General features: G+C 39.1%; 1 protein-coding gene across 47 annotated transcripts in view; it reads left to right on the top strand.

Moving 5' to 3' along the window:
- CPED1 (cadherin like and PC-esterase domain containing 1) overlaps nucleotides 1–27,308 on the top strand; it is a 326,670-nt gene that overhangs the window by 92,780 nt on the left and 206,582 nt on the right. For 31 of the 47 annotated variants that reach the window (XR_015162215.1, XR_015162216.1, XM_086395901.1 and 28 more), the window contains 2 exons: nucleotides 23,872–24,004; nucleotides 26,011–26,179. The exons of 5 other annotated variants lie outside the window; for them this stretch is intronic. Coding sequence is in view for 40 of the 42 variants with exons in the window: in XM_086395901.1 (XP_086252027.1) it covers nucleotides 23,872–24,004; nucleotides 26,011–26,179 (302 nt within the window). In the remaining 2 variants the exon portion in view is untranslated. The remainder of the gene's footprint in view (nucleotides 1–23,871; nucleotides 24,005–26,010; nucleotides 26,180–27,308) is intronic. 11 more of the 47 variants (XM_086395925.1, XM_086395935.1, XM_086395927.1 and 8 more) reach the window with 1 other exon arrangement.

Genomic DNA, 27,308 nt, shown 5'->3' with positions numbered 1-27,308 from the left:
TTATGAGAGCCTAGTACGTGACATAAGAAGTTCATAACAATTCAGAAGCTTTCAAGATCAAATGACCCGCGCGTTTTCAATATTCAGCTTGTCATCAAATTTATAGACTCATTAATGTAAGTCATTTGGACTTTAAGAAGAGAAGAGGAGTTGAAAACATAGGAAGGTGCAAGGCAGTACCATGTGACATTGCCAAGAAATGCCTTGACAGAGTGGCAATGTTGGGCACATAACGTTCCCCCGTGTTTCTCAGACCTGTAGAATCCAGTTACCACTGACATCCAGACCCATCCGGCAGCCTGGTCCTTCTGCTCCCATGTTTGTGTCCTCACACTTCTCTAAGCTCCTTCCTCTTAGCATATTTGCATTTCTCTACACACTTGGTAACTCCAGCTTCCATTCACCTCCTGAAATGGTTACTTTCTTTCCTAATCCCTAAGGACAGTGAAGCTGGGTGTTCTACTAAAACCTTAATCTCCAGTGTTGGGAAGAACTGTTGGCATCTCTTTGCTACCCCTCCTTCCTCTCATCTGTTAACATCCTGATCATTCAGCATATTCAATAAGAAAATCATCACGTGGGTTGACTCTTTCTGGAGACTTCAGACCTGCCGTCATTCTTGTCAGTTTTGATGCCCACACCAAGGACCCATTCATCATCACCGTTCTTTGATCTCATCAAATCCATGACCTTCATTTCTTTTCATCTTCAGCCTCCCATTTGGGCAGCCTGGCTGATTAGTAATTTGCATCACAGACAACTATATCCATCTTTGAGACTTTAATTCACCCCTTTATAATCACTGGCTTTCTGGCTTTTTCCCTCCTTCGATATCTCTGAGCCTGGAACCTCAGATGTCACTTTTGTTACTCTTAATTCTGCTACTTTCTCCAAGTCCCTCTGCTGCATTCAGTCATAATTTCTTTCCTACCAAGCCTGGACCACTGAGTTTGCCACTTGGAGTATTTCCTTACAGCTGTATATATTTTTCCTTAAATATATTTTTCCTTAAACATCAACTCTTAAACCACCAATTCAGAAAAATTTTACAATCTGTCTTCTCTGCTCCCACACAGTAAACACTGAAGAAAACATGCAAGTTCTCTGTTCTTTCCATGTCTTCCTCACTTGCTAAAATGGAAAAAAAAATTATACTACTCCTGCAATTGTTAGCTCAGCCACCACCACCAATAGAAGTAGCTGGTGTCCCGGAGGCATTCTATCCAAATTTCCCTCTAGGATACTTGTGAAAACACATTAAAAATTTTTGAATACTAGCCCTAGCACTCATAGGAAAATATCAGAGGAATTTCCATACATTCTAAGGCTGATGGAAGCACATTGTGGTTCTTAATGCTATGTTCAATTCAGCAGAGTAGGGAAGACCTTCTCTTGCATGATCAGGATATATTTTATTTCAAAAGAAAAGCTGGCAGAAAGTGCTGATGGTTTGGGTGTGGTTTCTAACTCCTGTGGTTTTAGCAAGCCATCAGTTGGGCTAAACAAGTTAGATGCTGGGAGCTTACATCTGTCATTCAGCTGCTTGTCTCAGAAGAGTTAAGTGATAAGAAAATGACACATTCCTTCCCAGTTAAGCATTTTGTTTTGCAAATGAAGCAAATATGAAATAAATATATTTTATATTGAAAATCTAAGTTCTTTTTACTCAGGACTGTCTTCTTGAGTAGAAGTCTACCTGATTTGCTGAGACAGGTACATTTTCTTTCCTCTTTGTTTCTATTGTACTTGTGAAAGCTTCCAGAGTAGCCTAGTCACAGTGTCTTAGTTGTATTTGTATATGTTTGTCTCCCTACAAGGACTAAGACACCCTGTTCTCAAGTTCAAGTGTATGGGCATAATTCCTGGTATATAATAGTTCCTCTAATATTTTTAAATAGAAGACTGGAGAGGATACTGATGGAGTGGGTTAGAGTGGTGGAAGGGCTTCCCTGGTGGCTCAGATGGTAAAGAATCTGTCTGCAATGCAGGAGACCTGGGTTCCATCTCTAGGTTGAAAAGATCCCCTATAGAAGGGAATAGCTACCCACTCTAGTATTCTTGCCTGGAAGATTCCATGGACAGAGGAGCCTGATGGGCTACAGTCCATGGAGTCACAAAGAGTCATACACGACTGAGTAAATAGCTCTTCAGAGTGGTAGAAGGGGACCCTGGTGATTATTAGAGGGCTTTGGTGATGCTTGGATGGATTTATCCCTTTACTCACTGCACAAATTCAGTATTGAGTTGGCTCTATGAGGCAGAGTACCAGCAGGAGAAGTGGAAAATACTGTCTCCTTCTTCCAAGATATAATTACCCATTTTGAGTAATAAGGTATTTGTATCCATGAAAGAACTAGAGGACTGTTATCATATTACACACACAAAGCAGAAAGATACCAATAAATTACATGACTGGTATCCACTTCTGGGTGATTTTCATTGCAGCCCAGAGACTGGTCACCTTATTCCTGTCTAAAAAGAATATGCTTAACACTTTATCACATTGTTGGTTCTCCTCATGCATGCAGGCTGGGGATGGATATAGACTTTTTATGGACAGGCTTGTATTTTTGTACCATTTCAACCCCCAAATCTTTAAATATATGTTCACCATTTCTTTAGAGAGGAGGCTAAGGACAAAGTAGAGAGACAGTGGTAAGAAGGGTCTCTCTTCTCTTATCCAGTAATGTTTTAGGGCTTCTTATAGATCAGCTTTCTGGGCAGTTTTCTTCATCTTAATGGTTCTGCATTCAGGACAGAGGAAATAAATCCAGTACTTCTTGCTGACATTGTGCTTCAGCATTTTTCCTCTGTGGATCCTGTGAAAGAAAGGGAAGATGTCTGAGCTGTAGCCAGAAAACCTAAATCAGAAAGAGAGAGCATTGATCTTGGTTGCATGGGTGTGAGGTGGATTATTTTTGTCTTTAAAAAAGAACCACTTAAAACCTCCACACACACACACACACACACACACACACACATACACCCCAGAAACCCTATGTAATGTAGGAAGAAATGACTTTGGTTTGATGGAAAAAGGGTAGGGTCCTTCCCTCTTTATCCTCTTCTTTGCCCTTTCTTTTTTTCCTCCTTGTGGCCCCCAGAGGCCACTGCCTGCCACCTGTCTGACCCATAAAAATCCTCTGAAGACTTTGGGCTGGGAACCACGGCTCTCGATAAGGAACTTTAGGATAGAGAGCATGAACAGTGGTCAGTGGGGGTGGATTCTATTTATCAAGCGTGATTCTATTTTCAAGCATGGAAGTTTGTAGAAATGTTCTTCTCTTTCCTGTGTCCTGTTAACATTTTTGGCCACCATGAGAAGGAAAATAGAAATCAAATTTGAAAAATGATCAGACATGCCTTTTTAAATTCCTGTTCCCTTTCCCTTTTTTTATGCTGTTATTGTGCTCGTGAGATACATTTGTTATGAAAAGAATAGAAAATACAGATAAGCAAAAAGAAAGAAGAAAATTTAAATTTAGTGAAACTACATAATTTTCCCTACCTTCCCTGTTCATGAACAATTTTTACATACTAGACTACTATTCGATTCAAGCATGAATAAATCATGGCGTATTTTTCAGTGGGAAACTGTGAAGACATTAAAAATGATGGCAGATATACATCTATTGGCATAGAAAAATATTCATACCATATTGTTAAGAATAAAAGTAATAAGAGTAACCCTGATATATGTTATATATATCTTACATTATTATATCATTTACCTATGTATGCAAGATCTATGTAAAATATATGTTAATAATATATTTTATTATAAAAATATGTACTTACATATATACACATATATATTAATTCTTTAGTACTCACAATGTCTCTGTGAGGCAGTCATCATTATTATTCCTATTTTACTCGAGTGTAGAGAAGTTAAGTAAAATTTTCAGTGTCACACATCTAACAAATGATATCTGCACATAGTCCGCATGAGTCTGGAGTCTGCTTTCTTAGCCACTTCTCCCTGGTGGCTCAGATGGTAAAGCGTCTGCTTACAATGCAGGATACCCAGGTTCGATCCCTGAGTTGGAAAGATCCCCTGGAGAAGGAAATGGCAACCCACTCCAGTACTCTTGCCTGGAAAATCCCATGGACGGAGGAGCCTGGTAGGCTACAGTCCTTGGGGTCACAAAGAGTCGGACACGACTGAATGACTTCACTTTCACTTTCATTTTCTCTCCTCCAAACTCCTCTGGGTGGCATTCAAGGCTCTGAACAACATTTCTCCCTGGTTTCCCATTATCTCCCAGCATAACTCTCTGCCCAAGCTCCCTTTACTGTCCTAACACGAGGCTGTGGCTCTCTCCTTTACCTACTTTGGGGCTTCCCTGATAGCTCAGTTAGTAAATAATCTGCCTGCAATGCAGGAGACCTGGGTTCAGTCCCTGGGTTGGGAAGACCCCCTGGAGAAGGGAAAGGCTACCCACTCCAGTGTTCTGGCCTAGAGAATTCCATGGACTGTATAGTCCATGGGATCACAAAGAGTCGGACATGACTGAGCAACTTTCACTTTCACTTTTCCTGCTTTTACCCTAATGACCTCATCTAATTTTATCATCTCTTTAAAGATTTTTTTCTCCAAACACAGTCACATTCTGAGACATTGAGAGCTAGGGCTTTAACATGAATTTTCAGAGGATACATTTCAGCCTGTAACAGCCAAGGGATAGAAAGAGGAAGGAACTGTGATTGGTAGTTCACCAGATCCATCTGGTGAGAGGAGAACAGATCCCCAAAGGAAGAAAGATGTTGGGCAGACAAAAACAATGAATGTCAATTATTATCAATTTTTGATAAATATTTATTGATTGGTTATGATAAAGCCCATGGGACCAGTGGTAAAGAACCCACCTGCTGGTGCAGGAGACATAAGAGATGCAGATTTGATCCCTGGGTTCGGAAGATCTCCTGGAAAAGAAAATGGAGACTCACTCCAGTATTCTAGACTGGAGAATCTGATGGACAGATTCGCTTTATAATTTTATTTATTTATTTATTTTGGGTCTTTGTTGCTGTGCGGTCTTTGCTCTGGATGTGGTGAGCGAGGGCTACTCTCTAGCTGCAATACATGGACTTCTCGTTATGGTGGCTTCTCTTGTTGCAGGCAACAGGCTCTAGGGCCGCTGGGCTTCAGTGGTTGCAACACATGGGCTCGGTAGTTGCGGTTGCCAGACTCTAGAGCACAGGCTCAATAGTTGTGGTGACTTAGTTGCTCCGCAGCATGTGGGATCCTCCTGGATCAGGGATCAAACCCATGTCTCCTGCATTGACAGGTGGTTTCTTTACCACTGAGCCACCAGGGGAACCTGATTCATTTTAAAGTAAGAGAATATCCATGTTTCCTTCTCTTTCTTACTTTCTGCCTTGAACCCTAGTTCTCAGACCTTTCTCTGCTCTCCAGAGCTAGCTAATATGAGAAATTAGTTCATTCAGCTATACTTTTCTCTTTCAAGTATACCTTTTTTAAAAAAAAAAATTGTATGTACTTCAACCCCTAATAATAATTCTATGGATAAGAATTTTAGACTCCATTGCAGACCAGTCAGAATTTCATGATGTGAATGCAGTGATCACTTCCTGAGTCTGACCTATCCATAAACTTGATCATTCTGCCTGTGAGCCATAAATCTCTAAATGAACTAATCACAGACAGAATCAAATGGAGATTTTGAGAAAGCAATAGCATCGCCTTGCTTCATTTCCTTGAAAATGGGAAAAAAAATATTTGCTGCTTATTATAGCCTGTTAGTTGTAAACTACATAACTCTTCCTTCCATTTGGCATATCTCACAACCTAAGATGCAGGCTTGTCGAGGTGTCTGGGATACATACTGTGAAGTGCTTCACACCTGGCCACTGGCAAGGTAGGGAGGGTCAGTGCAGGCTGGTAGCACGAGGGTGTGAGGGTCAGCGTGTTGAGCTTTCGGGGACTCGCTTTTTCTTTGAAAGAAGCTAGACCAAACTCATTGACCCAAAGGTGCTTCTTGCTCTGGTGCTGTGCATGGAGTTATACTTTGCGATTTTGGCATCAGGCCAGTGTGAAAGGGACAACATGTCCATTTTCCAGTAAACGTTTGGCAAGTCCTTGACATCTTTGAGATTGTGCTTGAGACCGATGAGCTCAGGGAGCTGATTAATCCCTCTGCTCTTTGGTTCAATGACCCTGACCTTTTAAACTTGGACTGACTTGGTGAACTTTACATTTCTGGGGCATGACTTGTGTGTCTCCTGCCATCATGTAGGTATATTGATTTACTTCACTCGGAGAGCTTGTTATCTTGTGCCAGACACTGGGACACACGAGGAGCAAGCTTGCATAGCCCACTTGCAACAATGTGTATGATTCTGATGATTAATTCTGATTTCAACAGACCATAAAAGAAGAGGTGATACGAGAGATCCTCACTTTTGCCCTTCAGATCTTTCCAGCAAGTCCCCATTTACTTATTTCTGTGCTATACATAGGAGAGTGGTGTTGCATCTGAATAACTTGTAAAAGCATGAACAACTTTAAACAACAAAACTGGGTTCCTTTGCATTACATAATAAAAACTCAGTAAACTCTGCTTGTACTTCATGGATTTGTTTATCCTGTTTGCCCAGCCTGCAACTATTAATCAATAGTTTATTCCTCGCTGTGTGTAGACACGTTCCATGACTCAGTATACTGTCATCTAAAATAAACTCTACCACATTTCTTTGCTTTTTCCTCAGCAAACACATCACCCAAGCAGTGAGTGTAATATTCCCTATGCCATTTCTTCCTGATCCACTGTGTTTGTAACAGAAATGATAGCAGTGAATCTGATATCCTGATAAGAACCCACCCCCCCAAAAACTTCAGTTAGTCAATTCAGTCACTTAGTCATGTCCAACTCTTTGCGACCCCATGGACTACAGTGGGCCCCAAAACATAACTTGCTTCAAAATAGATGGAAAAATCTTCTTACGGGAATGGCAAAACCCTTTATTTTAAGCCATCAGGGGCTACACTCTTTGGAGATTACAAGAGCTAGATTAAGAAGAGTGCAGAGTGAAATCAGTTTCTAGGATTTAGCTGCTTAAGTGGTGAAAGCCCAAAACTTATACACTTGCCTTGCTTTGTGAGTAAACTAAATAAGTAAAGGAGAACTGTTCTATAATTTTGATTCATTTGTTCCTGTGTATATATGCAGAGACAGAGATACACACACACACACAGATTTTGGTGTTGGAGGATATAGTATGTTGAATCTCTTCCCTAGTCTCCTTCTGGTGGGAGAGGTAGATATTGAACAACAACAACAAAATTGCAAATGTTATAAAAGGAAAACAATGTTAGTAGATTTGCAGTGCTCATGGCTTGCTCATTTTCATGGAACTTCTGAACTGGGAACTGATTTTTCATCAACATTAGGAAATGAAAACCCACTAAAGTGATACATTAGCTTTAAGGCACACAGCTTCATAAAGTGTATGTTATATAACACATTATTCATGGGAAGACGACGCTCTAATGGCTAGTCTATTGAACTTATTGTAATCATAATAATTAATAATACAGTGTATTAGGACTGATACATTTTAATGGACATTTAATGTCTTCCAGTCTGACAGATCCCGTTGAAATATATATTGATAAAGATCCAAAATAAGAGTTGCTGCAAGCTACAAACAAAGTGAAATACATTTATTTCCCTAAACAGAATCTTAGACTCCTTCATTTGTAGTTGAAGTTGTGATTAGGAAGGATACATATCTTGGCAGAAGTATAATTAACTGAATGAATAGGATCATTTGGGAATATGCTTTACTCTTTGATGATGGGTTGGGTGTGCTTCTGTCTGGGAGAGATGCACAGACTCTTATTTTATGGTAAATCCCATTCAAATCCTGTGACTCACACTTTGGGGACTTTTTTTTTTTTTTTTAACTTCTGTTACCTCCATCTAACGGTAAAATATGGAACTTTCTCTTTTCTTCTAAGGCATTTAATACCATAGAGTCATAATGCTTCCCTCGTGGCTCAGATGGTAAAAACATCTGTGCAATGCAGGAGACCCGGGTTCAATCCCTGGGTGGGGAAGATCCCCTGGAGAAGGAAATGGCAACCCACCCCAGTATTCTTGCCTGGAAAATTCCATGGATGGAGGAACCTTGTAGGCTACAGTCCATGGGGTCACAAAGAGTCAGACACGACTGAGCGACTTCACTTTCATAGTCATAGGTGGTGTTAGTGGTGAAGAACCCGCCTGCTAATGCAGGAGACCCAAGAAATGTGGGTTCCATCCCTGGGTCAGGAAGATCACCTGGAGAAGGGCATGGCAACCCACTCCAGTATTCTTGCCCGGAGAATCCCATGGACAGGGGAACCTGGCAGGCTACAGTCCACAGGGTGGCAAAGAGTCAGACACAGCTGAAGCGACTTAGTATGCAGAGAATCATAGCAGCAGTACAATCCCAGTGTTGATGGTCATTTCAGAAGAAAATGTGTAGCTTATGGAAGGGTCAACTTACTCCTAAATAGACAAAAGTAGGTAATTTAGCCACATTAGCTGAGAGAGTCTTTTGAAGGACTATCTTGCCTCATTCATTTCTGAATCTTCAGAAGATGCTCATAAATACTGGTAAGAATCTTAGCCTAAGAGATCAGAAGAATTCTAACCTTCAGCCTTCAAGTCAGGAGTCCTGTGGTCTTCATATGAGAAGAAATGCACGCAGTTATGACCTATAGTAATGTGACCCTGGGAAAAGTATGTAGCCCATTTGTGCCTCATTTTTGGACTTGTAAGAAGGAAACAATTTTACTGACCATTCTTTCTTCACAGAATTGTCATGAAAATGCTTTATAGAAGAATATGTGTTGTAATCTATAAAAGTATTATGTAAGGCATTATTTCTGTATTACTCAAGATATCCATGAATCGATTTGGAGAGGAAAATTGAATGAGATATTCAGCTTTTCAGATGGACATAAAACTGTCACAGCAATATATATTGTTCTTTTTAGAGACATTCTGATGAAAAGAAAGACTATTTATGCTTAAGTATTATCTAAAGTTAGAGGTTGAGTACAGATCAACAGGATTAGTACTAGTTTTGTGTTTGTTTTATAAATACACTGGGTCTTCATGATTTATGCCCCAAGGTTATATTATAAATAAATTACCTTCAAATAATAACATGTAGTAACACTAATTCTTTACGTATTATGTGCTAGTTGCCGTGTCAAGCACGTTATCTGCTTACTCTTTTAACCCTCTGTAAGCATCTGTGGGGCAAATACTAACGTATCTTTTTAGATAAAGGATTGGAAGCTCCAAGAATGTCTGAGCTACATACACAGCTGGAAAGGCGAAGATCCATATCTTAGTTACCATGCACTACCTTTTGTAATAAGCTTGAGCTGCAATACTATATTTTAAGCCTATCTTTTATAATGCAAGAACGTAAGAAAGGAACTATTTAAGAAAGCCTAATACCTGGGTCTAGTGAAAAGAGAACTTGTTTACCATTTTATTATTATTATTTGATCCACTAACACAATTCTTGTAATTTCTTATTTACCATAATATTTACATATAAGGACATGTTAAGTGAATTTGCTGCAGTTGGGAAATAGTTTTTTCTTTTAGTCTTTTTTGTTGTTTTAGCCTTTTAATTGGGAACTCAGTAACAGACGGGAATTGAGAGCCCTCGGAGAGTCAAAAGCTCAGGTTGTCATCACTCACTGGCACTTTATCTCTTGAGGGTTCTTTTTGTTGTTGTTCAGCGGCTAAGTTGTGTCTGACTCTAGGCAACCCCATGGACTGCAGCATGCCAGGCTGCCCTGTCTTTCACTATCTCCCAGAGTTTACTCACATTCATGTCTGTTGAGTCGGTGATGCCATCCAACCATATCATCCTCTGAGGGTCTTCTTTACCTTTCTTCTGTTACCTTTTATCTGATGTGCCCACTCAGGGTCAGCTCCTCAAACCATCCACAACCATTTTTAGGCTAACTAGAAATTTTACTGTGGCAAACTTCATACCGCAGCCATAGGTCTGGGGCTCAGGGCAACTCAGATGTGGGTGTACCACCAACCTGAGGTCTGGGCCTCTGGAATGATAGTGACCACCTCGGGCTATGTGGAAGGACCAAGTGTTAATTGTCCTGGCTGTTTAAGGCTACTCTTCTGACCTTCAAGGGAGGGCTTTTAGAATTCACTGGTTGTGCTGCCAGAAGGGTTTATAAAGCACCATTCTGGGGATGTGAAATTAATAAATATAAGTAGAACCAAATTATGTTTTGTGGGTGATATATGATTTCTGTGGATTAATGGTTCTCGAAAATGGTTTTCAGAGGAAGTAATTGCTTTGACCTGATTGTGCATCTGCTCCTGGGGAGTGGCAAGAGCAGACTGAATCTGGCTGCGTGTGTGCGAATCCCTTCTTGGCCTCTTAATAGCCCACTGTCCTTGGGCAAGTTTCTTACCTTCTCTATGCTTCAGTTTTCTGTCTGCACTGTAAGGACAATAATGATTTTGCCTCTGGGGATTGGTAAAAGGATAAGAGTTCCTACATGTAAAGTACTTGGAATAATGCCTCTCACACAAGCCAGCAACCCACAAATGTTAAATATTTAATAAGCATTTCCATAAATATTAGTTGATAAGTACTATCAACAAGTCCTCTTATCTAGTTGGTGAGACCCATGTTTTTTAGGATTCACTAACCTGGGAATAAAGCTAGGTTCTTAAAATGGTCACAAAAATATTTCTTTGCGTCCACCTACACTCACTATCTTCAGCCCCCTTCTCTCAAAATCCTGCTTCCAGTCACTTTTGGATCATCCTAAAACAATCTTTTCATTCATTCCTATCTGACCTCAAATTCTTTTTTGATAAATTTATTTATTGATTTCTTGTTGATCTAGAAGGAAGTGTCTATAACTAACCTATACACGTAATTTCAACAATCCTTAATGTAATGGGCAAATAGAAGGAAAGTGCTCATGTGCTCAGTCATGTCTGACTCTTTGTGGCCCCATGGACTGTAGCCCGCCAGGCTCCTCTGTCCATGGAATTTCCCAGGCAAGAATATTGGAGTGGATTTCCATTTTCTTCCTCAGGAAATCTTCCTAACCCAGAGATCAAACTCTTGTCTCTTGTAATGCAGGCAGATTCTTTACCACTAGCGCCACCTAGGAAGCCCAAATGGAAAGTGCTTTGTAGTATAACAATTTGTAATGTAATATGTAAATGTTGGTGCTGGGTTCAATGGCTTCAGTCGTGTCGCTATGGACCATAGCGCTTTGCAACGCTATGGACTGCAGCCAGCCAGGTTCCTCCGTCCATAGGATTCTCCAGGCAGGAATACTGGAGTGGGTTGCCATGCCCTCCTCCAGGGGATCTTTCCGACCCAGGGATTGAACCTACATCTCTTGGGTCTCCTACACTGGCAGGCAGGTTCTTTACCACTGAGCCACCAGGGAAGTCCAATATGTAAATATTTAGGCATAATGATATCTTAAAGTGTAATGAAATAGTCAAGTGCTCCCCCTTTTATTTTGAGTCTCCCTGAATGTGACAGGTGCAAATTCAGATTGGTTCAGTTAATATCGCAAGGAAACCAAGATTCCATGCATTACATTGCTATTGGTGAACAACTCTTGAGAAAGCCACAAGCAAAACAGAGTATAGTGTTCCTTTGCTTGACTATGAAATTGCATTCCTGAAAAATTCAGTGTATATTGAAATTGGGTAAAATGCCTAGGGCTTATACATAAAGTGGAGTCAAGATCTAGGTTCAAATAATTACCAACAGCCTTTTCATCCACATCGGTGTCCAGCAAGACATTCAAAAGTGATATGGGATAGGGGAGAATGTATTGTTTTGCACAGAGTGATACTCATCATAGCAGCAGGTGTTGCGGTATGTGCCCTGGCCCATGAGAATAGACATCTAATTATTCAAACAGGCATTAGGCTCTGCACCTTACCAATGCATTCCAAATAAACATCAGCTTTATCCTAGACAGGCAGAGAGCTAGCCTTTATAACCCTCATCCATTAAATTTCAGTAGCATTCACAATCACTGTGATGGCCTCAAATGCCCCCTTTGTCTCAGAGGGTGTATCATATGTGCTCATGAACTCAATCCTCTTACACTTGATACCACATCCACTGATTACTGTACTTCTGTTGCCCTGTGGTCCTCTGCTGCCAGTGTACACCACTGGTCACACGCACCAAAGGTGTCCTACTACCAGAGTTCCACGTGGAAGAGGCTGCAGTTGCACCTGCCGTTGTCTCTGCTGTCCCATGCTCAGTGTCAGGGATCCTGAGGTTCATGTGCTGCCTGCTTCTCCTCTGGCTGCTGCTGAAACAACTGGGGCCATGTCCCACGTACCAGTCACTGTCTTGTCCACTGGCTGAAAGTCCACTGGTGTTCTCAGAAGCCAGAATAAGTCAACACTAAACTGACTTAGTAGTAGTAAAAATAAATAAATAAATAGTCAAAATCTTTCTTTACATTATAATTTTTTTCTGTTGCATGGAATGTTACACTCTCACTGAAAAAACATTTTTTTCAGTGTTGTTTTAGCTTCTGACATGAAACCTGGGGTGGAAGTAAGCCCTATGGAATATTGGAGCAACATACTAAATGCTGCCCCGCCTCTTTCATGTCATCCTATTATCCTTGGCCTTCTCTTCCATCCACTCTTTCTTCTTTAGGACAGTTTTCTTACTATTAAGCCTCACCCATGGTTCTTCCAATCAGGGCCAGACATGGTGAATTCCTAGTTGAATTCAGATTGGTGTCACACTAAAACTCCAATACGCTCGTAAATAATAACCAGATTGCATTCTTGTCATCCCTCGTTGACTATATGGTTTCAGAGAACAACAACGAAAAGTGGGTGTGTTTTCTTTTCCTGTTTTTGGGGGTTTGGATGGTTATGTTTAACATCATTGAGTTCTAACAGTGTTATGACTGTACCTGAAATATTTCTCTTGAATAGAATATGGAAATATGGCTGCAATTATCCTTCAAATATATAGCTATAATATTTATATTTATATTCTTGTGTTCCAATACTGCAGGAGTATTTACTTTGTTTCTAAATACAGAATTAAGAAGAAAAAGAGAAAGATTATGTAGTTAAGTAAACTGATTATGACTAATTTATCTTTTCAGCTCAGTATTTTGTAATGTTTCTTTTTCTAGATTCCTTCTCTTAGTCCTCTGTAGGTCATTCAACAGCCAGTTTTAGAAAAGCTTGTGTCATTGAAGGGAGAGAACTTTAAACTATATTCATAGAAGGCTATAAAAAGCAAAGATACCACCCACAGTGATATTTAAAATTTTCCAGTTACATGATTTATTGGTAAATCTACATGTGTTATGCCAAGAGCAAAATAAGCAAAGTACCAGGTGTACTCTTTTAATTAAGAGAAATTTTACCTTTAAGACAGATTTTAGTAGAATATTTTTGTGTTTGTAAGCTACTGGAACAACATTTTAAGCCATTTAGTGGGTGAAAAGTCCTTAATTATATGGAATATAGCTCACGAGGGAAGCAAAACTGAAAAAACACCCCCAAATCCTAGTGTCTCACGTGAATTTTGAAAATTTCTAGTCAGAAATATGTGCCTTAATGTCACCTGAAGCTCCTGAGACCAGTGGATACTGTGAATGGTTTAAGCAATTTGGTAAATAAAAGCCAGATTTCTTGAAGAAAATGCTGAATTAACGCAGCATTCTGAGAAATCAGCCCATAGTGGCAAGCTGGAAGCTGGGTGAGTGAGTGTGAGGCAGCGAGCTGAAAACCTGAACTGCTAATCATTTGGTGGGTGATAGCGGCTGTGAACTTCTGTCAGTTTTCACTCTAGATCTATGAAATTGAATGAACACTCTTAAGTTCAACTTTTCTCCTAATAGAGACCTCAAGTACTTTTTCTCTAAATCAGATTTTGCTCGCCTGCCTTTCTCTCAGTGGTCCGCCCCAGCAGCCAACTGGGCCGAAGGGACCTGACCTTGGCCCTGGGCATGGTAGGGGGCCCGGGAAAAATGGCCCCTGGAGAGAATGCTGAGCATTATGTTGTGGTAAGCAAACAAATAAAACACCCCCTCAAACAATAACACAGTTTATTTGTAAATAAACCTCAAGGTGTAATTTAAATTTTTCAGTACCTTTTTTTGGAGGGAAGGAGATCTCGGGACAAAATGGCAGCCAAAGGGGAAATAGCCATACTCAACACATAGTGAAATTTCTGCCAAATTCTGCTTTTATAACCCTCTTTTTTTTTTCCCTAGGCAACCCTGTCAGCTCACCAAAACCCATCCTGTACATCCTCTCTCCTTGTTGGTCTCTTTTTTCACTCTTCTCTTTCTGACTCATTTATATCGATTAAAGATCAATTTATTTTTTTCCCATTACTTCAAACAACATTACAAACTTGGTTCCCAAATTAGCATGTATCATTCTCTCTTAGAGGGGAAAAGAGGAACATAAAACCTATACTTTGATATTTTTTTCACTGTTACTCATTCTTTTTCCCTTTACTTAAAGATAGCTTGAATTCTTTAGACTTAAAATGAGCTTGAATGTTTTCCACTGCTTACAATCCAAGCTTTTGATTCAGCTTCCATTGACTGAGTCTACAGAGTCAAACTCTAGCAGAGAGTATGACTGTCATTTCATGACTTTGAACCCCTGAGTGATACCATAGATCACAGAAATTTTTAAAGCAATAACTTCCCATCCAAATTTATTGAAAATGACTGAGATATTATTGGGTGCCAGAGAATTGTTTTCCCTAAAACATTTATTGTGTTTCATAAGAAATAGCAAAATATAAATGACTTAGTATCCCCTACCCACCTATTTAAAGTATAAATAGCAGCTTGGGCTTCCCTGGTGGCTCAGTGGTAAAGACTCTGCCTGCAATGTAGGAGATATGGGTTCGATCCCTGGGTCAGGAAGATCCCCTGGAGGAGGAAATGGCAACCCACTCCAGTATTCTTGCCTGGGAAGTCCCATGGACAGAGGAGCCTGGCAGGCTACAGTCCATGGGATTGCAAAGAGTTGGATGTGATTTATCAACTAAACAACAGCAACAACACGTAGCAGTTTAGACCTAGAAGTTCAGTCTGGGATTGCTGTTATAGGAACATGCAAACGAGTGGTGTTAATTGAAATAAAATGCTGATGTGAAAACTCTAGTCTAAGTTAGAGTGTATTAAATCTCTGGAAAATAATAGATGTATATAGAACTAATATTTTATGTAATACAAATATGTATTTATGTTATATATTAAACGTCACATATATAAATTAGGTAATACATATAATACACACATGCACATGTATACTAGAAGCATCTTGGCAGTACAAAAGATGAAAGATGTATGGAGAAAACATGAAGAGTATTCTTGTATTAGAAAATAGTTATTTGAGTTGAATGTCCTGGCCTGAATTCTATCCAGAGTAGAGAGTTTAGGGGGAAGAATTCAAAATTAATCACCTAATTAACATATTTAAAGACCAAAAGTTACTTAACATTTCAGATATGAAGACTCTTCCCCGCTTTGGTTAGTTCAGTCACTCTGTTGTGTCTGACTCTTTGCAAGGTCGCAAAGGTTCCTTTGCGCAAAAGCTCCTGTAGCCTGCCAGGCTCCTCTGTCCGCGGAATTCTCCAGGTAAGAATACTGTAGTGGGTTGCCATTTCCTCCTCCAGGGAATCTTCCCGACCCAGTGACTGAACCCACGACTCCTACATTGCAGGCGGATTCCTTACCACGGAGCCACCAGGGAGGCCCCAAAGATGCAAAATAGGCCAAACGTATCTGGCTGATGGGCTTAACCAGCTCAGGGTGGAACTGAGACACTGTTTCAGAAACTCTGATCAGGTTCTGCCTGGCTTCTGACCCTTGTCTGTTTGTGTCCTCATCTATGAAGAGTGGACTCCTGTGTCACCCAGCTAAAACTGACAGCCACAGACTCCAATCATATTGCTGATTAATTGGAGGGAAAGAAACTGGGAACAAAATGGTTCCTTTGGGATATATTTTTTCAGTGTCATAACCAGAAATCTTTTCTGATGTATTGCCATGTTCTCGACCTATTTCTGGCGTTGGGACCTCTGGCCCTCATTAGATTTCATTTCGGCAATTGCCTCTAGTTTCTTCATGTTCTGTATTTGTCTCACTCTTGGAGTCAGATATTATGAAAATATTGATATTTTAAATATGTACTGGTTCACATACAATAAGTTTATCTGTAAATACTAAAGGAGTAGAGAGGAAATTGATAGAAATATCATGTATACTTTATTATACCAAAAATATAGGGTGAAAATTGAAGATGGAGTTGATCTGTGAAGTTGCCATTAAAGAAGAGCTATGTTAATGCATTGTTTCATTTAAAATAGGCGCAATGACTCACTGTGTTTGTGTATTACATTTAAATTGAGATTGACTTCAATATACTTAAAAAGAATTTTGAATCACTGTTACAAACCTCTAATAAGTCATTACTTATTCTGATGTAGATGATATCAATAAAGTTTCATCATTTACTCCAGAAAATGTTCCTGAGAAAAAGTTTAATATTAATAAAGTGATTAACTTATTTTCACAGTGAGCGGGCTTAGACAGCTACTCTATTATCATATTTGTTGCACTCTAGGTACTAATATTTGTTGGAGGTTGTGTTTCAAATTGTTATTAATGATGCTCACTGATTTATGCCAAATTATTCATCTTTGGTCTTACTGAAGTAGTAAAGTATTTTTTTTTTTTTTGAAGTAGTAAAGTATTTTCTTCCCTTTTCTTTTCCCCTGGAAAATTTATGTAGAAAAGCATCAAAGCAAATTAAGTTGCCATAAGGTAAGAAAACAGTCTTTCATGCTGTTTGGTCATTGCAGTGAAGTCACATGCAAGAAAATTGAAATTGTAGTCTCGGCATAGCTTTTATTACCAAGGAAAATGAGCAGAATTCAAGGTTTTTATGTTGTCCTGGTCAACACACAGAGCAGTCCATAGGGAAAATTATTTTTGTAGAATTGCATGACTTTGACACTTCCACTGAAAAAGAACAGAAAGGAGGGCATTTATGGCTTGCATTTACTTTACTGAATTCTCAGTAAGCAGTTGATTGATTGATTGGTTAGTTGGTGGAAACTTTATGCAATGACTATTCCTTTAAAGTACATTACTCTGAAATTGATCTGGTCATTTTTATGGCTCAGATTGTGTCTCCACTTAACATCAGGATGTGGACTGCATCTCATTTCCTATAAAATAAAGTGAAAGTTATTCTTTACCCCAAAAAAGTACTGTATTGAATTACTATGCCATTTGTATTTGTGGTTTGACACCCTTATGTAGTAACAAACAGAGGAAAGATATACTGAAAATATAGAGTGTCAACTATTGGTATCAAAGCCACATAGGTAATAATATAATAATGTCAGGTCTCAAAACAGGAATTTTGAGTTGCCTGACTTCAGCCTAGAATTATGTATTAATCATGCCTTTATGTGTTTGGTATATCCATTTTCTCAAAGGTACTCTTTAGCTAATGCCACTTGCTTAAAATAAAAGTAAAATTGTGTTAAGGAATTGATGTGTTTGAAGTAATATAAATCCTCAGATTATAGCATTTAAGTTCAAGTGTAGGTCTGAAATAGTCCAGGGAGTTTCATCCATGTGTCACGAATTGTTTAGGGAGTTTTATTTATGTGTAATAAATCTGTTAACTAAGATCTGTTTCTGTTGACTAAGAACTCCTTGTACTGGTTGTTTGCAAAAGTCTTTTCCTGAACAAAATACAGAACAGACATAAATATTGTAGTAACTGGGTTAGCCCTCGGTTTACCCCATCTATGGAAATCTATCCTTAATAAAGAACTCCTTTAACAGCTTTACTGGGCAACCGCAATGCTAAACTTGAGGAAAGTCACTGAAAGTTGCACGTGTCTTTATAGGCCTTCTTCAGTAAGGCTGCTATGTTTAATTTTAGACTACATATTTGTGCTTATTACGCATACTTCTGCTTTGTTCTTAACTAATGTGAAATGTCAGATGTTTAAGAATCACATAAAAGAAAATTTAATAGATTAGCCTTTTTCAGATAGCCAACAGTGGTGAGAACCCCTTAGTGTTGGATGAATTCAAAAAGAATAGCATTTTAATTATACTTCGAAGCTTCCAAAGTGACAAACAGGTTTTCTATGCTATAGAAAAAGATTATACTAAACTACTACAACCAGTAGCTGTTTAGCATGTTTTTTTGAACATTTAACATATGCCCAGTGCTCTGCAAAGGACTTTAAAGGAAATTCAGTATTTAATCCTTTCAGCATCCATATGAGGTAGGTTCTTCTTTTTAACATTACTTTTATTATTCTCATTTTTCACATAAAGACACAGAACTTAGAAAACTTAAGGAATTATCTTATGGTCATATACCCGATGAATAAGAGCCCATTTATAGACAGGAATTAGAATTTTTAAAATAAATGTTATTTGGAATATCATTTGAAAAGTTAAAAAAATATATTGGTTAGCAACTTAATTACAATGAGCTGGACAATTTAGAACAGGTGTCTTTATGGGTTTCACCCATGTCTTCTCAGGCCCGGGTTCAGTTTGTGTGGAAAAAGCAAACAAAACCCTTCCCGAAAGCCTTCCTTATGGAATGGCCCCTTCCTTACAAGGCGCAGCCGGTCCCTTGGCTGTCTGCCGGTGACCTTCTCTTCATGGCTTCCTGTGCTCAGCATGGGTTCGGAGGCTCTGCTCCTACGAGGCCTCTTGGCCTTAGACAGTTCACCTTGAGGTGTCTGTCTCTGCCCCCCACTGGAGCTGCCCCAGTGGTGCAGTGTCCTGCTGAGATTGTAGCAAATCACACCACTCTAACAAACACCATGTTGAGATGGTGAGAGAAGAACCATCCCTGCCAGTGGAGACCAGAGCTCACGGGGAGAGCATTTATTCCCTGGCTGCTTCCCTGCAGGACCCTGACTTGGAAGTGCCTGGGTACTTCTCCCTGTGGCCCTCACTCTTGCTTCTCTGTGTCCTCTCCCGCAGCTGTGCCTTTTTCCTGGGTCTGTAATCGGCTCCCTCCTGGGCTAGGGGTGGTAAGAGCTTCTGTGTTCAGCCCTGGGAGCTTCACTGCCTGGCGTTTTTTCTTGCAACTCTACTCTTGCTTTTGTTATCAACTCTTTCTTTGATAGTCTCTCTTTTTAATTTTATATTGGAGCATACTTGATTCAGGCTCCCCAGGTGGTGCTGGTGATAAAGAACCCACATGCCAATGCAGGAGATGTCAAAGGGTTTGATTCCTAGGTTGGCAAGATCCCCTGGAGGAGAGCATGGCAACCCACTCCAGTATTTTTGCCTGAAGAATTCCACAGACAGAGAAGCCTGGTGGGCTCCAATCCATGGGGTCGCCAAGAGTAGGACATGACTAAAGCGACTGAGCACACACGCACACATAGTTGATTCACAGTGTTGTGTTAGTTTTGGGTGAAAAGCAAAGTGATTTAGTTACACACATTCATTCATCTAGTTCTTTTTCAGATCCTTTTCCCATACAGGTTATTACAGAGTGTGTGCATGCTAAGTTGATTCAGTCATGTCTGACTCTTTGCAACCCTATGGACTATAGCCTACTGGGTTACTCTGTCCATGGGATTCTCCTGGCAGGAATACTGGCGTGGGCTGCCATACCCTTCTCTAGAGGATCTTCCCAACCCAGGGATCAAACTCGAGTTTCTTTTGTCTCCTGCATTGGCAAGCGCTTTTTTTTTTTTTCCACTAGTGCCACCTGGGAAGCCCTGTTATAGAGTAGTATTAATGGAATTCCCTGTGCTCTGCAGTAGGTCCTTGTTGATTATCTATTTTGGTTAGTTAGTCTCTGGTAGTGTCTTGGCTTATTCCTTTGACTGTCATCCATCTGTTTTCTCCCCGTGCCCTGACTGATAGAGTCATTTCCTGGTTATGACTTTAGCTTGTACATATATCAATTGTTCTGTTTAAATTTGCTGTACATGAAAGTTCTGAGGCTATCTTGCAAGCTAAGGAGTAAGCCTTGTAAACGCCCTCCTGCAGGAAGAACAGTGAATACATTCATAAATACTTATCTACACTTCTAATCTCAAAACCAATTGTTAATTGTTAATTAAGGGCTTTTATCTTCGCTAGAAGTTTTAAAGTAAGAAATTACTGGCTAAATTTAGCTTCCTAATATGAAATGCAAGACAATATTTAAACACTTGTGAAATATAATTACACTTTCACTATCACTTTCCTATTCATTATTAGCCACGGGGTAAAACATTAAATCAAACACAGTGTAAATTTGGCAGCTAATCTTTGCTAGTACAAGTGTTTCCAGTGTTTAGTCTTTGCCTATGATGTATGTAATTACATGCCACATAGAAGTGAAAGAATAAATAACCAAATAAAATCTTTTGAATACATTAAAATGCTCATTGTTCTCCAACTGCACATTAGCTTAATACCATCCCCTCCCCAAACTAGTTCATTGCTACAACAGATATTTATTGCATACTTGTATCAGTCTTATGGTCTGTGATGTGGGAAGTTCAAAAGATTCCTGGAGAATGACATCCTGTATTCTAGAAGACTCCTTGACAGTGTCACAAGCCCATTAATCATTGGTTGGTAAGAAGTAAAATGAAACCCCAAGTTTAATCTTCTTTTACAGAAAGCAACACAAAAGTCAGCAGGTACTTAGGACCCAGACAGCCAGATATTAGAATGTATGAAAGAGCAGTCTTAAGTGAGCAGTCAAGTTATGGCTTCAGGACTCTTTCCGATAAGCCAAGAATAGTCAATAGATAAGAGCATGTATGATACTTCACATCTGTATCTGCTACCCATTGAGAACTCAAAGTGTGAGGTAGCAAAACCTGAAAATTGGACACTGAGCCCTCAGTATTTAATTACTTTCTGAAAATAAGCACATTAATGAACTACAAGGCCATTTAGAAGACTAAATAGCGCCTCATCTCCCAAATTCCTTCCAAACCCAGAAGCTGGTTTTGACATTGTTGGTAGGAGACTTCTAGGCTCCTCTGCATGTTTGAGGGTCAAGGGATAAGGGGAAGGGAATATTTAAATAAGTGATTGAACTGGTCTGTTGAGAAGACCTTGACAGATATGCCCAATAAGGTTTTGAGTTTCTCTGGTGGCTCAGATGGTAAAGAATTTGCCTGCAGTGTGGGAAGCCCAGGTTTGATCCCTGGGTCAAGAAGATACCCTGGAGAAGGAAATGGCTACCCACTCCGGTATTCTTGCCTGGAAAATTCCATGGACAGAGGAACCTGGTGGGCTACGTTTACGGTCCATGGGGGTCATAAAGAGTCAGACATGAAGCCACTTAGCACACATGCCATAACATTATAGGTTATAGTGACTACCAACAAATTTTTGACTCTGTTAAACAAAAACTTAGGATACTTAAAGCTTCCACACATATTTATTAAAGCTTGATAAAATGTAGTTGCAGTTTTAAAATATATTGATGGAACTTATTTTTAATTTTTAGCTGTAATCAAGGGAAATGAAATAATTTTATGTGTCGGGGGAGGTCTAATTAGAGTTGTGGGGATTTTTGTTTGATTTTTGTTTTAGAATTGTTCAAAGTAACCTCCAAACCTGGAATGATATAATGGAATGTCTTATATATATACATATATATATATATATATATACACACATATATACATATATATATATCACAAAAGGTAAAGTTTACTTTAGTCAATATTCAATTTGATTACTCAATCACAGTTTCAGGGACTGATTTGGAAATTTGACATATTCTTGGCAGTTCCTACATTGGATTTCTTCAACTACATGTTTAGGCTTCTCCACTTGAACTAAGATGACATGAAATCATGTATTCTTTTGACATATTTGCTGACTACTTCTTCAAACCATTGAGCTCCTACCTTGGTGAAACACTTAATATGTTTAGGTTTTTCAAAGTCACCTCTGCTTGGACTTCAAACTTGTGCTGTGCTTCCTGGTAGCAAAGGTAAAAGGGAAAGTGAAGGTGTTAGTCACTTAGTCATGTCCAGCTCTTTGCAACCTGGACTGTAGCCCGCCAGGCTTCTCTGCCCATGGAATTCGCCAGGCAAGAATACTGGAGTGGGTTGCCATTTCCTTCTCTGGGGGACAACTTCCTGACCTAGGGATCAAACCCAGGCCTCCTACTTTGCAGGCAGATTCTTTACCATCTGAGCCACCTGGGAAGCCCAAGGGGACCCTGTAGCTGCATGGGCCAGGAATTGAACCCTGGCCTCCTGCATAGCAGGTGAGAATTCTACCACTGAACCACCCAGGTCTATTTAGTTGCGGGGAGTGGGGGGGCGGGGGTAAGAACACCTATTTTCTTACTGCAAAGGTAAAGGACTGTATTAATGCTTAAACTCTCTTGTAGTTGTGATGCTCAGGGAAAGAAATTACCTTAATGGCTCTTCATTTGTCACCTCCAGAAACAAGCAATTTGAATATTTCCTTTATTATGATATATTAGAACTTCATTAATAAGTAACTCTTACAAACAGGCTATCATTTTTTGAGAAAGATCACACTGTGCTAAATAATGAGATATGAGAATACATTGAACAGCTTGACTTCTGCTGACTTTTACTTAAGAGCATGAAGTATTTTAAGTTAGACTGTGTTAGTATTGATGAAACATGCACGAGGGGCGAAATGATTTAAAGGCTTTATTCTATTTGGGGAGCTAGATAAATTGTATAATTTAAAAATAAAGCTCTGTGACCTGGCAGTAAGGAAACAGCAACTTTTAATATACTGTTGGAGAGAGTGAAATTGGGGCAACCTTTTTAGAAGGCAATTGAGTAATGTTGATCAAATTTACAATGCATTTACCCATTGACCCAACAATTACACATATAGATTTGAATTCATCCCTAGATAAACTTGTAAAAGTACACCAGATTAGATGTTAAGAGTGTTCATTATGGTATTTTTGAAATAGAAGAAAAAAACATTACAAAAATAATCTAAATACAGAGCAATAAGGGAATGGTTAAATTAAATATATTCATTAAATGGAACACCCAAACCATTAAGAAGTATAAGGTAATTCTGTATATGCTGATATGGATATACAGAATTACCTTCTATCAATATGTGTTCATAAATAAGTCATCATTGTTGGTTTTTACTTTTATACACTTAAAAAACTCACTAAATAATATTCTTGGAGAAGGAAATGGCAACCCACTCCAGTATTCTTGTCTGGAAAATCCCATGGACAGAGGAGAGGAGCCTGGTGGGTTATATAGTTCATGAGGTCTCAAAGAGTCGGACACAACCGAGCAACTAAGCACAAATAATATTCTACAAAATAATGAAACACTTCTTGAGGTTATCAAGGTCAAGAAGCATGACAAACTCTGTTTTTGAAGGACTGCATTGTCAGGAAGTCAACTCAAGTTGTCTATGTAGTATTCTCATCACAAACAGAAGTCAGTTCCTACACCACCATTCCCTGATTCAAGAGTGCATCTCTTAGCCGTACAGAAGATAGACCCTCCTGGGGATGGAGAGGGAGACATTATATCTATTTCCCCTCCTGAGCAAGAAAATTTAAATGTTATTACAATTGTTTTACTAGTATATGGTAAGAGAACATACCACTAAGCAAAGGCCTGTCTAAACATGCCTTCATGCTTGATGGATCTAACCTTGATTCAGAAGGGAGAGAAATTTTGCTGCCTGTTTCCCTTGGACCCAGGAGGTTAACACAGCAAGACTCTATTTTGGAAGTCACTCCAAAAGGAAACAATAAAATGACTGTCTTTTGCTCTTTTGAATCTTTCCAGAATTGCGACTTCTGGTGAGCCCTTCTGTGTGTCTGAATCAGAGCATACAATTAAAGCTGAGGACTTCAAGTCACCTTTTAAAAACACTGAAGTCGCAGATGTGGAAACCAGGGGACTGGAGACGTGAACAGCTGTAAGCTAATCATCTTGAATTGTTACACCAGGCATGCATTTTAGAAGATAGTCAATAAGAAAAAAAGCACTAGACACATCTAGGGGTTTTACATGTTTGAAATTTTAGGTTCTGTTACATAAATTTTCAACTATCTCTTCTTAATAAAGAATGCCACCGTCTGTTTTCTTCTAGACTAATTCAAACCTCTCTTGCCATAAAATAAACATTCGGGTAAACAGGACTCTTATCTAGAAAGTTACATTAATGGAAATTGAATTTAAAATCTTGACAGTGTGAAACTATAAAATTTTAACTTCCATTTTATATTCAAATAACATGCCTTAGTCTTTGAGTATGGCTGAGTGATTTTTTTCTAGTTATTGTTTTAGGGCTCTAAGAAAACAACTGTAGGGTACCAATTTACTTAAGTTGCTTCCAGGGAAATGATTTTGTCATGTAGATAAATTACAGTGAAAAACTAAGAGATTTTAATAATCTTATCCAAGGCATAAACAGTTTGCCTCATGTCATTTTATAATTTTTAGCTAGTATTTGAAGAATCATATGTATTTCTGCTTATGTAGACTTCAAAAGATGAAATAACACTCTCTTTTCATTGACCGAACTTAGATAATTGAAATACAGAAATAGGCTGCAGAAGAGACAATAGCTATACATTTTGGTTGGAGAAGGAAATGGCAATCCACTCCAGTATTCTTGCCTGGAGAATTCCATGGACAGAGGAGCCTGGTGGGCTACAGTCCATGGGGTCGCAAAGAGTCAGACATGACTGATCGATTCACACACACACACACATACATACATTTTGGTACCATTTATGATGGACGTGGGCTTCCATGGTGACTCAGACGGTAAAGAATCTGCCTGTAATGCGGGAGTCGCAAGTTCGATCCCCTGGTCAGATAGATCCCCTAGAGAAGGCAACAGCAACTCACTGCAGTATTCTTGCCTGGAGAATTGCATGGACAGAAGAGCCTGGCAGGCTATAGTCCATAGAGTCAAATTGCAAAGAGTAGGACAGACTGAGAGACTAAACACACATACACACATGATGAAAGTCTATTTGCTTCATCACAAAATATTCAACCAGTGGTGTTTTTTTTTTTTTTTTTCCTTTTTTAGACTGAAGTGTTTCCTGAAACTTCATCCCTTAAATTAACCCTTAATGATCATGTGGTGTAGATTATTGCTGGCATGAATGCTCAGACGCTTCAGTCATGCCCAACTCTTTGCAACCTCATGGACTGTAGCCTGCCAGGCTCCTCTGCCCATGGGGATTCTCCAGGCAAGAATACTGGAGTGGGTTGCCATTCACTTCTCCAGGGGATCTTCCCAACCCAGGGATCGAACCCTCGTCTCTTATGGCTCCTGCATTAGCAGGCAGGTTCTTTACCACTAGCGCCACCTGTGCATTATGAAAGTGAAAAGTGAAAGTTTAGTCGCTCAGTCGTGTCCGACTCTTTGCGACCCCATAGACTGTAGCCTACTTGACTCCTCCGTCCATGGGATTTTCCAGGCAAGAGTACTAGAGTGGGGTGCCATTTCCGTCTCCAGAGGATCTTCCCAACCCAGGGATCGAACCTGGGTCTCCCACATTGTAGGCAGACACATTACCGTCTGAGCCACCAGAAGTAGAATCAAATTAGTGGGGAAAGTATTTTGGCATACTTTTCATTATCTGTCCACTACTGAGAAACAATATCTTGTAGAGGAAAAGATAGAGCTAAGGTAGATAAGGGCAGAACAAGAAGATTTCAGGGGTTTCCTAAACTTTTATATGTACCTCTTTTGTTGGGATGGTACCAGATGTGACTAATGTTAACATTTTTTTAGATCTTTAAACCTTATTTTTGGTATTATTTTAGCCTTTGTTTAGGGAAGCCCATATACTGAAGGCTGGGGCTCAAGGAGTGAAAGATAGGGTGTACAAAGTGCTGAGGTAATTTACAAATTACATACTCACTCCAAATTATGGAGCTTTAATTTTGTTTTGTATTTTTTAGGAATCAAACTACAGCCCTTGCACCACAAGAAACACTCTTGAGAGCCAAAGACTTATCTGTAATTCTTAAAGCATATGTACTGGTGACATCCTTAACTCCTCTGCGTGCATTCATTCATTCAACTGGCATGGTTTGGAATCCACCAAAGAAAAAACGCTTCACTGTCAAGGTAAAATTTCCATCGAAGCAGTTATTTCCCACAAAGTATACTGAAGATAAATAAAGTGAGTTGGGTTGCCTTTTTTTGACCTTTATGATTATCAACTCCCATGGAACAAAGATTGTATCATTTTATTGCTGCAAGCAGAGATTTTCATTTAATAAATGTAGTTCAAAAATCACCTAGAAACAGCTTCACTCGAGATCACAAAAGCTACATCTTTTTTTTTTTCACCTCAATTTATCATTTTAGTCAGTTCCTTGACCCATTATAAAGCTAGTTTTCAGCTATGGTCTGTTTTTCTTGAGTTGACTTTCTACTTAAGAAAAATGTAGTCAATGCAACAAAGGAAAATATAGTTTTGCCCTTATGCCTTTTGCTTTATTTTTAGGAAGCATAGTGCCTATTTCATTTTGCCATTCAATATGGAATATTTGTTGAGTAAAAAACACCTCTCTCAAGGATGCCTGACATAGTGAGCCCTGATATAAAGCATGATGAGAAAGTTTTCAGGGAAGAATTTAATAATAACCTCCAAAAAGTTTAGTTTTAAGAGGTAATTCAGCTTAGCTCAGTCAAAAATTAAGCCTAATAAGAGTATATTTGATAAATTTTAAGGAGTTTCTGATTTTACAAAATTAATTGTCCAAATCACAGGTAAGAGGAAATACATACGTGCTTACTTTCAGTTTCCTCCCACTTCCTCTTTTCTGTTTTCTGAACAATTACTTCTATAAAATCAAACAAAATGCCTTCAAAGAACAAATACCACACAATCCCACTTATAGAAGGAATCTAAACTAGTCAAACTCACAGGAGCAAAGAATAGAATGGTGGTTACCAGGGGCTGGAGAGGTGTTAGTCTAAGGGTGTAAAATTTCAGTTATGCTAAATAAGTCCTAGAGATCTATATACTTACAGTATAGTACCTATAGTTAATAATACTGAGATCTGCTAAGAGGATAGATTTTAAGTGTTCTTATCACTAAACAAATAGGTAGGATGGAGGGAAACTTTTGGAGGGGATAGATATGTTTATAACTTGATTGCGGTGATGGTTTCATGGGTGTATACGTATCTCTAAACTCTTCATCTTGTATACATTAAATATGTACAGATTTTTGTATTCTAATCAGAA

This window comes from Bos grunniens, chromosome 4 (assembly GCF_055505025.1).
Source record: "Bos grunniens cultivar Pamir isolate PY7600 chromosome 4, Bosgru_T2T1.0, whole genome shotgun sequence".
Taxonomy (NCBI): Eukaryota; Metazoa; Chordata; class Mammalia; order Artiodactyla; family Bovidae; genus Bos; species Bos grunniens.
Note: the sequence above shows the minus strand (reverse complement) of the source record. Positions and strands in the feature narration are given on the sequence as shown.